At 35.9% G+C, this 16,557-nt stretch overlaps 2 protein-coding genes across 4 annotated transcripts; both read right to left on the bottom strand.

Annotated features, from left to right (window-relative positions):
* Nucleotides 1–41: 41 nt before the first annotated feature.
* Nucleotides 42–1,941, bottom strand: LOC113724715 (mediator of RNA polymerase II transcription subunit 21-like). Its single transcript, XM_027247589.2, has 3 exons — nt 1,854–1,941; nt 1,698–1,782; nt 42–567 (listed from the first exon to the last, which is right to left on the bottom strand). The coding sequence occupies exons 1-3, from the start codon at nt 1,939–1,941 to the stop codon at nt 129–131; spliced, it is 612 nt and encodes a 203-aa protein (XP_027103390.1). The 3' UTR covers nt 42–128.
* Nucleotides 1,942–2,340: 399 nt separating this feature from the next.
* LOC113728148 (uncharacterized) lies at nt 2,341–14,123 on the bottom strand. Of its 3 annotated transcripts, XM_072076602.1 has the most exons (15): nt 13,073–13,107; nt 12,737–12,823; nt 11,503–11,585; nt 10,619–10,728; nt 10,239–10,289; nt 9,283–9,454; nt 8,408–8,725; nt 8,070–8,273; nt 6,798–7,283; nt 6,491–6,700; nt 5,687–5,875; nt 4,809–4,981; nt 4,010–4,162; nt 3,800–3,878; nt 2,341–3,182 (listed from the first exon to the last, which is right to left on the bottom strand). In XM_072076602.1, exons 4-15 carry the CDS (start codon nt 10,642–10,644, stop codon nt 2,730–2,732), a joined length of 2,514 nt encoding a protein of 837 aa, XP_071932703.1. In that variant the 5' UTR covers nt 10,645–10,728; nt 11,503–11,585; nt 12,737–12,823; nt 13,073–13,107; the 3' UTR covers nt 2,341–2,729. The 3 variants fall into 3 exon arrangements, with proteins under 3 accessions (XP_071932703.1, XP_027108478.1, XP_027108479.1); XM_027252677.2 differs by lacking the exon at nt 11,503–11,585 and having other exon boundaries at nt 13,073–14,123; XM_027252678.2 differs by lacking the exon at nt 11,503–11,585 and having other exon boundaries at nt 4,809–4,972; nt 13,073–14,121.
* Between the last annotated feature and the right edge of the window lie 2,434 nt (nt 14,124–16,557).

Genomic DNA, 16,557 nt, shown 5'->3' with positions numbered 1-16,557 from the left:
AGGAAATGGCTTCTCGGATGAGATTTTGCAGTGCTAAAAGCATCTATTTGAGCACGTTACCAAACATATTACTGCAACATACTCATCAAAATTATGCTAAAAAATTGCCTAGCCTTCAATCCGGTTTCTTAAAAGTTCAAGCAGTCGTCTGTTGCTTGCCTGAACAACTCCTGCACTTGCTTTAATTCCTTTTCCGCAGCTTCCAGTTGTTTTAGTAGTTCTTGGCCTACGACATCATTTTCAGCCAGAAGTTTGGCAATTCTTTTCAGCTGAGCTTCTTTACCTCCCTCAGCCAGCGGAAGGGCAACTACCAACGAGTCAAACTGCTTGGCAGCCTTGACAAGTCCTGCACTCATGTTCTTTGTTTGCTCAGCAAGATTAGTAGCATCCTCTGCAGCACTAGCAGGAGTAGCAGGAGGTTCTGGAAAATTAGTAGACAACCTAACTGGAGGAGCATCCCTCTGAAGCAACCCAAAGGTATTAAAGGCAGGACCTGCAAATGTATTCACCCGTTCTAGCAGCTGGGATGTTATATCCGCAAGAATGACCAGGTCCTTGTTTATGGTGCTAGAAGAGTTGCAATAGGATGATGATTACCCATAATTCTGTATGGCTGGATACTAACTCCAGTTGCATTCAATTTTTAAAGGGACTTATAGGTGGGTTAAGGGACCCTGAATGCTGAAGGTATTGCATGGGATCATTTAAAGAAGGCGATCAACGCCATTTGCATGACTTACTGGAAATGTAGCGAGCCAAACTGATACACAAGTTTCTTTAGCCAATTTCGTGGCAATGACAAGTCTGACTCCACAATCCTTTGTCAATGCCATTATCGCAGTTGTAATATGTTTACAGGAACTGTATTTGACCAAAAAAAAAAGGTTTGGGCAACCGGTTTTTTATTAGACGTGAACTGCAGCATTTGCTGTGTGAAAAGCTATTTTCCCCAAGTTGCCAAACATGTAGAAGGATGTTCTTACTTTTCTTCTTGTGTTTACTGCATTATGAAGCAAATTTTCTTTTGAAGAATCCCTTTAGCATTTTCATCAAGCAATAGAAATTAAAAAAAAAAATTAAAGTAGGAGGTTAACGAAGCTTAAACTAAAGAAAGAGCTCAGCTTGGGCACTTAGGCTGAGTTCGCTTCGTTATTTGATCCATTCGACTACATAAACACATGCACTTAGGCTTGGGCATAATTTGGAATTCAGACATAACGTTTCAATGCTGAGCTATATGCGTGGTCATAATACCTACAGAATCTTTGATGGATGGTAGAAAAGAAATTAGATCATTGGGCTCAACAAAGCCACTCTCAGCTGACACAGGCGATGCAGGCAATCCCAAATACATCTTGGGGACGAATATGTTTGCCGCCCATAATCGCTACAATTTCCTTATATTTTCCCAGTTCTCAGAATACTCACAAGATTTATCGTTGTAAAATCGAACCCCAAACATAATCAAAGTAAACATTTTGAAGAGTGGCACTCAGCCATTGATCTGGCCATGGAAAAGCAATATAAAATTGAATGAGACATGAGAAACGAAATAGATTCAACCCTTAACTAGTTTGCTAGTGTATCTTCTTTAAACTCCATCTTGATAAAGTTTCAGAAGTAAAATGGTGGCAAATAGTTGGTGTAATTAGTGGTATCGTAGCATGTGTTGTGGTTTAAAGTTGATTCAAGCTTGCCTGGCATTGTCAGCAGAGTAAAGATGGTAGCCATCTCCAGGGCCGCCAATTGAAAGTAGCACCTTAACTCCTATTAACTTGTAAACTTTAATGAGACAAAAACGCGAGGCTTATAATTCCATACAGGCCTGGTTTTGCAAGTTTCAAGAAGACTACCTTCATCATCACCATGTGAGCCCTTTGGTATGGCAAGAAGGAAGAAGCTCGTGACAGTATCAGCGATGTTTGATGAGCCATAGTGCATTGTGACTTCGAATTTGAAGTTTTAATTTATGATAGTGGTGAAAATGGCTCGACTTTCCTATTTGAATCCATGAAAACGGCAGATCAAATGAGATACAAGTATCAAAACCAACTTCAGGAATTCAACCAGTCTTATATGTTGTCCGAGGAATTTCATTCCAGTTATCATCAAAACGAACTTTCTGATGTCAGAATGAATTGACTAGCAACTGAAGAAAAGTGCTCGGTTATTTTACTGTTAAAGTGGGAATGCTGCGATTCTGTGATAGATAATGCAATCACATACAAACCAAACAAAAAGTGATAAATGAAAGATTTATTCCTCCATAAGACATCCGTTCTGAAAAGAAGCAACAGCATATTTATCTGTCATTGCAATTTTGTACTCAACTCGCCGCGCTTTCTATAACAAAGTACTCTCTCTATAGATCACTTCTGAAGTTACAATGATATCATCATTCACAGATGCTCAGCACATTGTTGCCAGTTAGATTACAAGGAAATGTGCCTGCTTCCCTTATCAATGTCTCAAAGAAAGAAGTCAGGAAGACAAGACACCAAAAAGGTGGGGGAAGTACGAAAACAAATGAATTTGTATACATTTTCAGGACCTGAGCGGCAAATATCAGAAGGATGCCATATACTTACAAGACCTCAAATGAAATACATGAAACCTAGGCACCCTTTCTAAACAAAAATGAAACAATGGTAGGGTGAATTTTGAGGCAAAATAATTGTAATATACCAAACTAAACTACTCTTACAGACACTAAGTACGCTAAGAGAATGCTACCTTAAGAGCTTGGTTTTCATTGTTGTTGAGTTTGACTTCTCCATTTCTTCTGGTGGAGGCTTTACATATTTTCCTATTGTCTTCTGACGAGTCCTTCTGCGAATTCGAGAAATTTTATCCTTACTTTGTTGCCTCCTCTTTTCTTTCTCTCGACTTCTTAGATTCCTCTCCTTTTCATATACACCTTGCCAGAAAACCTCACCTGTCAATGGCCACAGCCATCGTCTTTTTGGGTGGTCTGAATCTGCCTCCTCAGCTAGGTCCTCATCCATGCTCTTGAGAGTGTTATATTGGAACCACTTGACCCACATTTGACCTCTTCTGTTCTTAAGCCTGTGCAGCTCTTGCATCACGCCGGTCTCTGGATTCACATAAACCATTCGCCTTGCACTATGATAGGCCCAAACATTTACAAGTAACTCAAGCACCCGTGAATAGCAATGTTTGTCCTGCCAAGATGGAAAGAGTGAAGAAACGGTCAATCACCTCATCCCAAAAGAAAGACCAATGATTGAATGAAATCCAATGAAAAAGATGTAATTCTACATGTTGGCAGATTTACTTAAGACCTGGGCTAGGTTTTCCTTCCTTCCTTTCCTTTTTTAATACCCCCAGGGCATGATATCTAAATTGCCCTGGTCCATATGTACCATCACCCAAAAGCCTTTATTTTCTCTTGATGCACAAGGAAAGATGATAGCATCTTATACGTGCTGGGATATTTATAGATATTTGGATATCTGGTCTCATTGCCCCTCACCCTTCTTGATGGTTAGAAACCATTTAAATGTCGAGTCTTTGTTCGACGAAATATGTGCCAAATTGTCCTGATGCATAATTTCGGCAAAATAAAACCTTTGGTGACAATATTGACTACACATGACCAACTCATTGTTTCGTCAAGGAAGATGCGCCAACTGGTCACCCAATTCAAACAGTTACAGAAGTCAATGTCCACCAAAAAATTAATGTATATGCTTCAATTTCAAGCCCTACTGAAATTAGGTTGGAAATAATGTTGTGCACGAACCAGTTCCTGTTGGAAATTAATGACTGCAAGACTTACTTTTGTTAAACTCAAATAACAATGTCCATTTGGATGGTGCTCCTCATAAAATTGTTCATCAAGCGCATCTACAAACATCCTGCATTTACAAAAGCAATTACATTGGTATATCAACTCCCATACTCAGGAAAGGGAATAGCAGGAAAATGGAAAATAAGAAAGATATTGAATATTGGGTGCATATTAATCATAGAACATAATTGTTCAAACCTTGAGAACATAACAAACTCCAAAAAGGACCTAGTTGGCAAAATCCAACTATGCATGACAGACCATGTGTCTCCATCTGTAGGCATTGGAGGTAGAGAACTCAAGTTATGCTTTACGCCGTACATCTTCTTTAGAGCCTCAGAGAATGCAAACCTTCAAATTGGTACAGAAGTAAGAGAAAATTCAAGTCCATGCAGAGAATCTAGAACAAAAGTACATAAGAAAATTGGCTATAAGTCCTATTGGAGTATTAGGGAACATCAAGTCCCATAAAACATTTTTCTTTTCCTTTCATTATGACAATTACATACTATATCTTTCAAATAGTCAGAAAAGTCCTAAAACTAGTAATAGGAACTGATTGGCTATTGACCCTTCCACGCTTAAATTATCTTTCTTCACATCTTTATGATGATATAAGGGTCTATTTGTTGGAGAATACAGGTCCAGTAATTGGAAACCAGCCTTGTGCATTCAAGAGAACAATTTGTGCAATAAAATCAGCAATTGACGTTCAAAGGATGTGGAAGAGAAAAATTATCAACCTTATATATGTAGATTTAACCCTATGCTAAATCATCAACCTTAATTTTTAAAGACAAAATAGAAGGAAAGGCTGCATAGACTTAAGATGCTTACGACTTGACATTTTTCAATATCTATGTGCGTAGTATGTATTATGTGTAGTCAGTTTGCACGTCTATATGCACGTGTTTATGTAACGTGAATATATATATATATATATATATATATATATATATATATTCATGGAAGAGAAGCTACTAAGAAGCAGCCTTACCGGCAATTCCCAGCATTTATAGCATCACAAAATGTCCAAAAATCATGTTTCAGAGGGTTTCTCGGATCCATGTCCATGCAAGCCCAAAAGTACAGTGCATCACCATGTCTTCGAGTTTGGATGGCATCTAACAGTGAAATTTCTGCAGTCCTTGACAGAGATTCCTGTGAAGCCTGTTCTTAGTACTCAAGCACAAGATGGAAAGACCATATATTGTACTCATTATAGTATAGGAAAACAATGACAGGAAATCAGGTTGACTGCGGAATTCAGATTTTCTTTTCTTTTCTATTTTTTTTTTCGGAATTTCATTAATACATTACCGAACACACTAACAAAAATATACAAATTCAATTTTGAACTTAGTAACAGAAATAAGATGCAACCAAAGAACAGAAATCAATTTCGGTGAAATTTAAGGGTTTTTGCATGTCCGACACTAGATGAGTAGATTGTATTTGAGATGCAAGCTCCAACAAGTTACTGAAGCACTGTAAGGCGATCGAATCAACTTCATTTCATGTATCTAAAGAAAAGAAGATAAGAGTAGTTTCAGAAAGCTATAGCTGCCTACCAGATATTGAATAATCAAATTTCATCCACCATGTTAAGATATAATAAAATCCTGATTGCAGCTATAGTGGAACGGACTTCTTCAACATTTTAACAACCAAATTAATTTCATTCACCATGTTAAGATATAGTTTCACTTCAAGAAACAGAGAGGACTGTAGAGATCACTTTTGAAGAATTAGTATCCAAAACTGTTCCATCAGCAAGCAAATGAACCCCTTTCCTAAAAGATTGACGAAATAAGACACCATGAGACATTCAAATGGACTATCATCAAGAAGACAGAATCAGAATCAAGAAAGTACCTTCCTTGCAGTTACTCTCCAAGACTGGAAGCCTATCCAAGCATTTTTATGTAGGCGATCAATCCGGTTTGCAATTGCAAAATAGGCTCCACATTCACCAAGCACATCTCGATAATACGGGTTATGTAGAAGAGGAAGCCGAGAAGGTGCATCAACATCATCAGCCCCGCTTCGCCGACCTCTAGTAGACTACAATCATCAATTCCATGTGTCAAATCAGATATGAAAAATCAGTGTCCATTATATAACAAATTAGGCAGCATACTACTCACAATACCTTCCAAGTTCTAAAACATTTAACTTAAAGCTGATTAACAAATTGACAGTCACACCTTATGCTGTCATGTAATTCTAGAATCAGGCAACTAAAATAAAGCCTAAGACTTCTCAAATGAAGCTGGATCAACTAACTTCTAGCCAACAAGGGAAACAAATTTTTGTGAACTAGGCTGTAATATCACCCTCCATTCTACCCACAGCAGGATTCTCCTAGCAATAATTAGCTTTCACTTATTAGAACAACAACATTAAAACAAGAAAAAAAAAACAACAACAGCAGCCAATGTACATGGCTGTATACAGATTAAAAATCTAAATCCCATGAGCATATGAACTCATTGGCATACGCAGTTAACATTCTGCACTTTGGACAGAAACCACAAGTCAGGAAGTTACTATAATTAAGAATAAAAAGAAAAATGTTCTTGGGATTTACTAACATTGAGTAAGTTTTCAGCTCAAATAAAATAGACGGTAAAAAATGGAAAAAATATGTCATTTTAATGTGTAATCACAAAAAATTACCATTCCAACGCCCCGATAGAGTGAAGTGCGATGCAGAAAAGGCCAAGTTCCTTCCCCAAAATATGGTTCATAGATAGTTAATGGCTGTCCTGTCCTTTCAAGCTCTCCTTCATCCCTTTCATGCAGTTCATTCTTAATGCGATCAGCCTTTCTAGCATTACGATATACATCCTCCCAAGTCCCCCGAGGTTGATCAGTTCTATCCTTTAACTGTATCAAATTCCAAAGGGTGTCAGGATCCTTCGAGAAGTAGCTGGCTAGATTTCAGAAAATGCAAAAGCAAGACTATGTTAAACATGTTGCTTACCTCAGCATCTTCTCTCCTCTTCCTCATGTAAGCAACCTGAATAGATTTTTCTTCCTCCCAGATACTGTAAACAAAATTTTCACCTGTCAGAGCTGCAGGTAGAGAACCATCTCTTTGAGTATGATTCCACTGCCTTTCAAACTTGTCTAAGAATCTATTAATCCTCTTTGTTTTATTGTGCTCGCTTAAATTTCTGATATGTTCAAAAGGATGCCATAGCCATGAAGCTTTCAGATTGGAAGGTATCTCAAGAACAGACTGTACACTTGCAACCTCAGATGGAAATTTGAGAACATTTTCCAATAGTGAAACATAGCCGTCAATGCTTTCTGAAACCATAAGGTTCTTTGCAGTTTGTCTTCCAATCGCAGCAGCATTTAAAGCTAGAAGAGATAATTTCCCATTTGAGACCACTTGCATTACTATTTGTGACAGCACTCTGATATTCTCTTTTGGAAACAAAAAGCCATTCACTCTGTCATCAACCTAACAAGTTTTCAAAAGCCAGCAAGCAGTAAACACAGAGGAAAACAAAATTAACAAGAAATAAAGGTAGCCTTAGAAGTCATCAAAGGAAATTTATAACCTCATATAAGACATCTCCACTTACCTAATCTACCATTGAGACTTCTAATGAACAAATTTTTGGTAAAGGCTCAAATTTCAAGGATACCAGACAGATTAACAAGTTCTAGTTTTCCTTCTACTTTTATGAACTACAATATTTTTCTTTGAAAATTTTCCAGTTCCACAAGCTTATGTAGCATTAAAGCATTTAGATCTCCACATGAGCTTATTCTTAAGCTTGAATTATGTAAATTAATTAGGAAAAATTAACGTTGATTTAAACTAAATGTAAATTAAGTAGGAAAAATTACGCTTGATTTAAACTAAGTAATGTTCTACCCAAAAACTAAATTTCTGCATAAATCATCTACGTCATTAGTTCATGTCTTCCAATTACAAACCCTACTGTCCAAGAAAAGGATAAAGGCCACAAATTTTATCACTGAAAAAAGTTTCAAAACCATGACTTTCAATAATTTGAAATCAGCAGAGACATGAAGCACGCAAACATGAGAACTCACATCCTTTCCTAAGCCCATTAGTCTGGGATATTCAACCAGTATGGTGAACAAATGAGATTAGTATTAGGTAAGCTGAACCAATCAAAGAATAAAGGAAGCTTTACAACATAAATCATGATATAAGTTGAGAATGTAAATGCAGGACATGGAAGCTTTGAATAGATTGTAGAGGTTGAATGCCTACATATTTCCTGATGATAAATATATCTGGTGCTATTACTGGTTTCTCAAAGCACATGGCTCTTAGCAATATGTTTGGAAAAGATGGCTCATCACGGAAGGATGCATATATGACAAGATCAGCTGTACTAAGAATTTTGTCTGCATTTTCATCAAATGCCACGTGCTTCACCATTCCATCTGGGTAAGTCAAATTTGCAGCAATGGTCTGTAAAACAAACAGTATCAAAAATGTATTTGTAGAGAAACTACAAGCATCACGAACTTTTAATAATAATCTTGATAAATTTGTCTTACTTTACAAAATTACTAAGAACAAATATGGGATACCAGGCCCATTACCTCCACAACCGCACTGTAGTTGCTATTCGAATCCCCAACTACGAAAATGATCTTAAAATGAGTATCTATACTGCTCTCACTGCGAAATTCCTTAACGACTGGTAGTAATGCCTTTAATACCAGGGCATGCTCCAGCCATAGACCTTTATACAAAAGTTGACATCCCACAATCAAAATATTGAAGTCAGTGGACCTCTTTTCGATCTTTACATGCATGTTACTTTTGTCAACAGAAAGCATATTAGCTGCATCCCATGCTTCTTCAGGAGTACCCGGAATGACGAAGTAGTTTCCAGCATCACATGCCGAATAAATCATCTACAAGATGAATCCATAAGAAAACTAGCCTTCAGGAAAGTCTATTAATCTTTAGTCATACATATGGTTTAAACATGGCATTTAAAATGTCAATCAGAGTTAAAACAAGTCAAAATCTCTATAGACAAGATAATTTCAACTCTCAGTATTCTTTAGGAGCAGAAGCATAGAAAGAAAAAGTGAAGAAGGTAGACTCAAGGTTATCAGATAAAAAATGTTAGGATTAAGAATTGAAAGCAACATCATTGTTTTACTTCATGATTTTCCAACTATTCCTCAAGGAAAAGAAATCAAAGGGATAGCACAACAATACACATTTGTACAGCAAAATCATATGCACAATGCACAAATTACTCCAAAAAGAGCTACTAAAATCTGTGTGGGTTGGAATTAAATTTGTGGAGGCTATACCCAACTTTAATTGCAATATAGATTCGAATACTTAGGAAGAACTAGAAACCATTTCCCAAGTCTCTTTAGCAAGTTCATATAAGATAAGACAGATAACTTTGATTTGACCAGGGGGTTTGGTGAGTCAAGAAGCAAAGAAAAAATACCGGCAGAGCATAGTTATGGAAGATAACCACTGTCGCACGGCTGAAGACTTTTCTCCAACTTTCAACAATCTCATTCTGCCCAGTAAGAGCATAGTTTCTCAAACGATCAGCAAGTGTTTGTTCATGGATGGTCCATATAAGGGGAACATATTTAAAAGGTTCCTGCATTAGGCTGACACAAGTAAAATCATTCATTTCTCTTTGAGAATAATCATAAGATGTAATAATGGGCCAGCACTCGAGGGGAACAAGATGTATTCAAGAAATATAAATCATGTCTATTTGTATCTTTGTTTCATGAATTAAATGCATTTAAAGATGCATCTCCCATGAAAATTCAAAAAAAAAAAAAAACATCAGGAGAGGCAAGAAAGGGAAAATTAACCAGAATGTTGTAATTTAAACTTATACATGAGATTCAAGATTCTAAGGTGCACTTTATGTACCCTTAGGTCAACTAAAACATTAAATATTTGATTCAACTATTAATCGAATGCCAAAAATAGCTTCTAGTCTAGGATCTACACTAAAAGTAATTATACGACAGTAGAACCAGATGCTTTCTTTCTTGACTGGAGAAAACATAAAAGTAAAGGATAACAAACATATAACATATATTTCTACAAGCAGGAGCTCAAACAAGGTTCAAGATTATGTCTTATTGAAGTTGCAAAACATGTCTATAGGAAATTTCAACTGATCCCAATCGATTTATGAACCACAGCAAAATCGTAATAATCATCAAAAAGTTCCAAAAGTGTATCAAAGCTACTGATCAACAGATGTTATTATTGATAAATCTTTATAGGACTTTGAAGAGTAAATTTTTGAGCATCATGAAATTGATTCTTCATCTGTGACAGCCAGCAATGTACGCAACCACAGAGCAAAAGAACAAAAGAGAACAGAAGATATAGAAATTGAGAATTTGTGCTTTACAAGACTATGATGCTTACCAAGAGAAAATCCCCAAAGATTCAAGAGAGTTCAAAAGTATCCCATCGTAGCTGCAGCCAAACACAGAGCCAAAATCAAAGAAATTTCGATATTTCATCATTTACTAGTACATCCAAGTGTTTGACAAAGTTGGAGAATTGTTTTATCTTTATTAGGAAGGAATCTGCAAGCCAGCTGAACAAAAGCCATGAAAAAAATTGACCTCAACTAATCAAAACCACATCCTATGTAGTAAATAAGGTAAAAATCAGAAAATAAAAGGTATTTTTTGTACTAACCACAGGGAAAATCATCACCTAACAAATAACTTACACCAGCTCAAGTCTTATAATCACTTAAATTTTACATAATCTCAAAGAAATTGAAATAACAAGCATACTTCAGCCAATCAACAGCTATCTTCATGGTCTCATTGACTTCAATGACATGGAGTGGAAAGCCATAATCTCTCCAAATAGCATGTACAGGACCATCATCAAGGGAGAACACCTGCAAATGTTTAAGACAAACACCGGTAAGGCCAGCAGACATGTGATTAAAAGGTAAAGCTTCAAATAAGACACTCATTTTTCAGAAGAAAGTTTAAAATTGACATCTAACAAGAAGAAAACTAATGCCTGCCCGAAATTTTTTCTTTTTTTTTGTGTGTGTGGAGGGGGGGGGGGGAGGGGGAGTGGGTCCATTTGAGATTGCTTCAAATGCACACATTTGGGCTTAGAAAATCAAGATGGAATTGAAATACTGAAGCCTACAAGTGGGTATAGGGAAGTGTCCTTTTAGGATAGCTTCAAATGCACATTCGGGCTTGGAAAATCAAGACAAAATTGAAATGTTGAAGCCTGCATCCAAACTTCCACTCACATCCTACCGTACATGCAGTTGTGTTGCTCAACTGATATTCGGATTCTGTAGTAGGTTAGTTGAGAAAGATTCTCAAATAACATACTGAAGCTTAATAGCAAAGGACGATGGAAAAATTTAAGGAAAGAGAACATAAGGAATGGAAGTACTTTATGCTCTCATTTTGTTGAACTATGTTGGCAATGGGGTTTAGGTGATAGAGAATCAGTCTCTGTACAGGCTAATAGACAGGTTGTTGGAAAAAAGTGCCCAAATAAAATGAATAAAGCTTCAGGAAAAAGCAGTCTACTAAAGGAAATTAGTCATATAAGCATGGAAAGAGAGCCAAATATAATGAATGAAGCCCCAGGAAAGCAACCAACTACAGGAGATTAGTTATGCATTCTGAGAAAAGGTTCAAACTCAAAGGTCTTGAAAAGGATTGCTCATCATAAAGACCACACTAGCACTCATTCCCATTTAGGTTCTCCTGTAGCATTGGGGTTCTGCATGATTGTAGAGGTGCACAATGTCAGCATTTTTGTTGTCTAAAGTTGACTGGTAATAACAAGTGGATAACTACTCAAAATGGAATCCAGGTTTCAGTTAGAGAGAATATTTAAGCAACAGTAAAGGGTATGAGCACAGCTTTTCATGTTTTTTTACGAACTTACAGGCTTGAGAGCTGAAATAAAAGCACTCAAGTATTGGATCCATCCATCATTCCGAGGGCTTTCAAAAACTTATTATTCAGCCTAACTCTTGAAGTCTGGTCTCCATTTACAAGTTAGTAACAGCCACCCTTGGGAGAGGATAATGACTATCACAAATTTACACAGTGATTTTAGAGAAGAAAATTTAACGTGTTGATGCTTGGTCCATAGATGGCTGGAGGGATGGCAAAACTCAGGCATAACCTAGTATTATAGAACTGCCAAGAAATGTAAGAAGTCTTTGTCTTTCAAATTTACACTGGTAAAGTTTTCAGTCTTTCTAGTCAATTAAATTTCTATTGTTAAAACTGGTAGAGTCTATGTCCAATCTTCCGCCACACCAAGATAGCTTGCAAGAGAGATTAGCAAACCATTCTTTTTTTTTTGGGGGTTCAAGAGGACATTGAAAACCTTACAAGGGAGAATGGGCGATTAGCAATTAGCAAATGTCGAACTAGGGACCATGGTCACTGGCTAATGTCCCTACCAGCTAAGCTGGGTCCTGGAGACAATTAGCAAATCATTCTGTTAGACCGTGCCAAATAAAAACAACTTACAATTGTTAAGATTAAATTTGTCTCATACTGTCGGTGGGTAACAAATTATTATTTCATAAGGCTGCCCCTAGCTTAGAAAGTGACTGACAAACTGAAGTTAAACAAAGTAAACCATGATGCAGGGGTTTCTGCAGCTACCGTACCAAGAGTAAGGTAGTAAATGGTGCTCAATATCCCAGGGAAAATCCATGCTTTGAAGTAGAAGATGAGCAGATTGTTTAGAAGAACCAAAATGATAATATAAAATGACATTCAGAAATTCAAGCAACAGGAAAGCTAAACCCTGAACTTGTTACATGAATTAACCAAACCGGTTATCTGTGCATCATGGACGAAATGAAATTCAGAACATGCTATACATTTCATTTGCGAAGTCAGCATATTTACCTCAATTTCATATCCTACTCTCCGCAATACAGCTGCAATAGTAACCATTTGTATTTGATAGGGATCAACCAAAAGATTGGCAAAGACCTATGTGGACAAGTCAAAATAAGAAAAGAGTATTATGCAACTAAGAGAAGGCCCCAAGACAGAAGGAGCAACAACTAACGAGCTATTTACCCCAAAAAAAAAACACTTGAAACAGGAAAATCCTTAAAGTGTGTAACGATCTGCAGCTGATAACAACTAACTAAATAATTGAATCTATTGTAAAGAACGTTGAGATTATAAGAACTTAAATTCTTCAGAAGTTAAAACAATACAAGAAAGAGCTCTCACCACAGCAAGCTTGGGTTTTCTATAACCAAATGTCAGATGATTCCTTGAAACAACAGTTCCATTAGCCAGTATAGCATCATTCCGAAACTTGGCCAATAGCTTTGATGGCTCAAACTTGATATCTTCACCAAAATCCAATCCACCAAACCCTTTCAACAATGCCAAATCTACATCACCAACTCCGTCATTCACTCTCAAGAAAGTCTCAGATTTCTCCATAATTGAGCCGAGCAAGAACATTTGGAAAAGTACAAGAAAGAAAAGAAACACAGCTACCGTACAAATCCATATCAGATAATCAAACTTCTTGAAGAAAAACAATCTTGCAAATCTTGATCTAGCAGCCTGCTGCCTCTGATTAAAGCTCCTCCCTGTAGTAGATGAAGACCGAAGTAAATCCTGATCTCTCTTCAATGGAAGGCCACTTTCAAGAGAACCCATTTACAATCCCATCAATTCAATGCCAAAAAGGTACTTCAACCACTAGTTTCGACCCTTCAATCCCGTACAAGCATTAAGAAAGAGAAAAAGGATGGGTTTCTTGAGATGCCTGGAGCAATGCGATTCTTTAATATACTTACTTATGATCAAGGGAACCCTTTTCGAATCCCCAAAGCCCGAAAAGTACTTAAGACAATAGTTTTCCGCACTTCAAATATCCATTAAACTAAGCACTGATCGATATAAAAAGAAAAAATAACAAAAAAGAAAGCTATCTTGAGGAGTCTGGCCGGAGTAGAGGGATTTACTGGTATCTAATACTTGAATGTAAGTACCAAACGAGAGAAAGAAAGCAAAGGTGATGATGATCGAACAGGTGGATTGATAAGATTAACAGAGTTTGTCTGGTTCTTACACCATTAAAGAAATCAATTAGCAGCAGGATAAGATGGCTTGTGAGACGTTTCTCCTTTTATAAGCTGCTCAAGACAACTCAATATTCCGTACGCAGCTAAAAAGGTAAGAGAGGAGGAATTGGAAAGAGCTTAAAAAAGGGGAAAAAAAAAGAAAATTTGAATAATTAGAGGGGATGGAGAGATGCCAGCGGCAGAGGCTGCGGAGAGGTGTCCCCTTTCGTCAATAAGGTAGCAATGGTCGTCATCCAGTATGATGAGTCAACGACATCTACAGTGTATTATTTACTGCTACTACTTACAAACTACTGCAAATAGTTTCGGAAAAAAAAAATACAAACTACTATGTGTTGTGTGTGAGCAGCAGTCAGACTTGAAAAGACGCGAGATTTTTGGTGGGGGATCGTGAGATATTGGGAGTTGGGACTTCTGAGACTACGAGAGTAGGAAAATCGTTCAAAGATTTTTCACATTTTATAAAGTTAAATTTTTTCATCTCCCACTTTGAAAAAGTATAATTTTATGTCTCTTACATATTCATTTTGATCAAATTTAGTTCTTATCTAATTTTTTGACTAATTTTTCATTGAAATCCATCAGGTGCGTTGAACGTGATCAAATTAATTTTTTTCATCCCTAACATCTTACAAAATGAATCTTTTCATCCCCCATTGATCATGTGTATGAATGTCTTATTCGTACACATGATCAATATGGGGTAAAAAATTTTATTTTGTGAAATATGAGAGATTATGGATCGAATTATGTAAAATATAATTTGACAAATTTGCTCCTAAAAAATGATCATATGTAAGGCATGTCGTAGAATTCGATAAAAAAAAAATTAGTCGAAAATTTAGATAGGAATCAAATTTAACTAATATAAATTTGTAAAAAACGTAAAATTGCACATTTAAAATATAAGAAATGAAAAAAAAATTATTTACAAAATGTGAGAGACGTTTCGAACGATTTTTCCTCATGGGAATCTAATTAATGAATGGATTTCCTCATTAATGTCAAAAAGGGTTTGTTTGTCAAAATTAAAGTTTGAATGTTTTATCTTGTGACAACTTTGGTATGGGATCGTGAGATATTGGGAGTTATGAGACTATGAGGGAAGAGAGAGGGAAAATCGTTCAAAAAATCTCTCGTATTTTACAAAATATTTTTTTTATTTTTCATTTTTAAAAGTGTAATTTCACGTCTTTACAAAATTATATTGATCAAATTTAATTCCTATCTAGTTTTCAATTAGTTTTTTTTTTTTGTTGAAATCCATCACATGCGTTGAACATGATCATTTTTTATGACACAAAATATATAATGTATAAAAATATATAAATATTCGATTAACCTTGTCGAATAATACTCTAATATTTACTTCTGATACTCAAACTTGACTCGTTACATATAACAAGCAACTCGAAATTTGAACTCGATCGAATTTTGATTCGATCCAAGTCGCTCGCAAACTACTCGCGAGTGATTTGACTTGATAGTACCCCTAGTTCTCATATTTTACAAAATAAATCTTTTTATCCCCTGCATCTCACAAAATTATTATTTTTTATCCCTCACATCTCATAAAATGAATTTTTTCATCCCTCATTGATTATGTCTATGAATAGTTTTTTGGGTACACCTGATCAATGAGTAATGAAAAAATTCATTTTGTGAAATATAAGGGATTATGGATCGAATTATGTGAAATATAATTGGACAAATTTGCTCATAAAAAATGATTACGGGTAAGGCACGTGGTGATTTTCGATAAAAAAACTAATCGAAAATCTAAGTAGAAACCAAATTTGACTAATATGAATTTATAAAAAAAAAATGTAAAATTATACTTTTAAAAATAAGAAATAAAAAATAAAATCATTTTAGAAAATATGAAGAACATTTTGAATGATCTTCCCTCGTGAGAATCTAATTAATGAATGGATTTCCTCGTTAATGTCAAAAGGGTTTGTTTCTCAAAATTTGTCTAGTAAATTTTGAATGTTTATCTCGCCACAATTTTGAAGGTTGATGGTGATTTAGGTGACCTTGGCTTAAAGGGTTTTGACTTTGGTGCCCAGCCAAATACGCATTGGAGGCTTCGGCTATTTCTATGTTTCTTCCTTCTCTCTTTTTTTTTTTTTTTATTTCCTCTTTTTGTTGCAATATCACCCATGAAAGTGCTGAGATTTTGCGCGGGACAAATAAACAATCCTCTAGCATACCAAACGAGTCAAGCATTAAATCAGGAGTAAAATATCTTGAAAGATGGTTTAAATCAGCAGTATGCCTAAAATTGTTTGATTATTCAATTTCGTCTGTGATTGATTGATAATATGGGAATAATAATGCTTTACTAGATAACTAGAAATAGAAGACATCGAGGAAGGAAAAAAAAAAAAAAACGGATGGCTTGGCACAGAAAGTTGTCGGTCAATTAATAATTGCATTTCGCATTACTTAGAACAGAGATCTCATGCTTGATATCTTCACCAAAATATCCCTATTTAGTGACATATTTACCCTTAGGTCTTGACAGGTGGTGATTTACACTTGATTTATTCTTTAGATTAAAAGCAAAATTTGACAAATAGCCACAGGTGCACTAATTAATTAGTGTTTTTTTTT

The sequence above is a fragment of the Coffea arabica genome, chromosome 2c (assembly GCF_036785885.1).
Source record: "Coffea arabica cultivar ET-39 chromosome 2c, Coffea Arabica ET-39 HiFi, whole genome shotgun sequence".
Classification (NCBI taxonomy): domain Eukaryota; kingdom Viridiplantae; phylum Streptophyta; class Magnoliopsida; order Gentianales; family Rubiaceae; genus Coffea; species Coffea arabica.
The sequence above is the reverse complement of the archived record's forward strand: the minus strand, read 5'-3'. Positions and strand labels throughout refer to the sequence as shown.

What these genes read in the sequence shown, in the direction of transcription:
- LOC113724715 (XM_027247589.2), bottom strand. Translation starts at nt 1,941, where the DNA reads ATGCACTATGGCTCATCAAACATCGCTGATACTGTCACGAGCTTCTTC. An exon ending in CTCACATGGTGATGATGAAG is followed by an intron (nt 1,783 to 1,853) that starts GTAGTCTTCTTG and finishes GTCTCATTAAAG; the next exon opens with TTTACAAGTTAATAGGAGTT. An exon ending in TACTCTGCTGACAATGCCAG is followed by an intron (nt 568 to 1,697) that starts GCAAGCTTGAAT and finishes CAACTCTTCTAG; the next exon opens with CACCATAAACAAGGACCTGG.
- LOC113728148 (XM_027252677.2), bottom strand. Translation starts at nt 13,513, where the DNA reads ATGGGTTCTCTTGAAAGTGGCCTTCCATTGAAGAGAGATCAGGATTTA. An exon ending in GAGTAGGATATGAAATTGAG is followed by an intron (nt 10,729 to 12,736) that starts GTAAATATGCTG and finishes AAACATTTGCAG; the next exon opens with GTGTTCTCCCTTGATGATGG. An exon ending in ACTACAGTGCGGTTGTGGAG is followed by an intron (nt 8,274 to 8,407) that starts GTAATGGGCCTG and finishes TTTGTTTTACAG; the next exon opens with ACCATTGCTGCAAATTTGAC.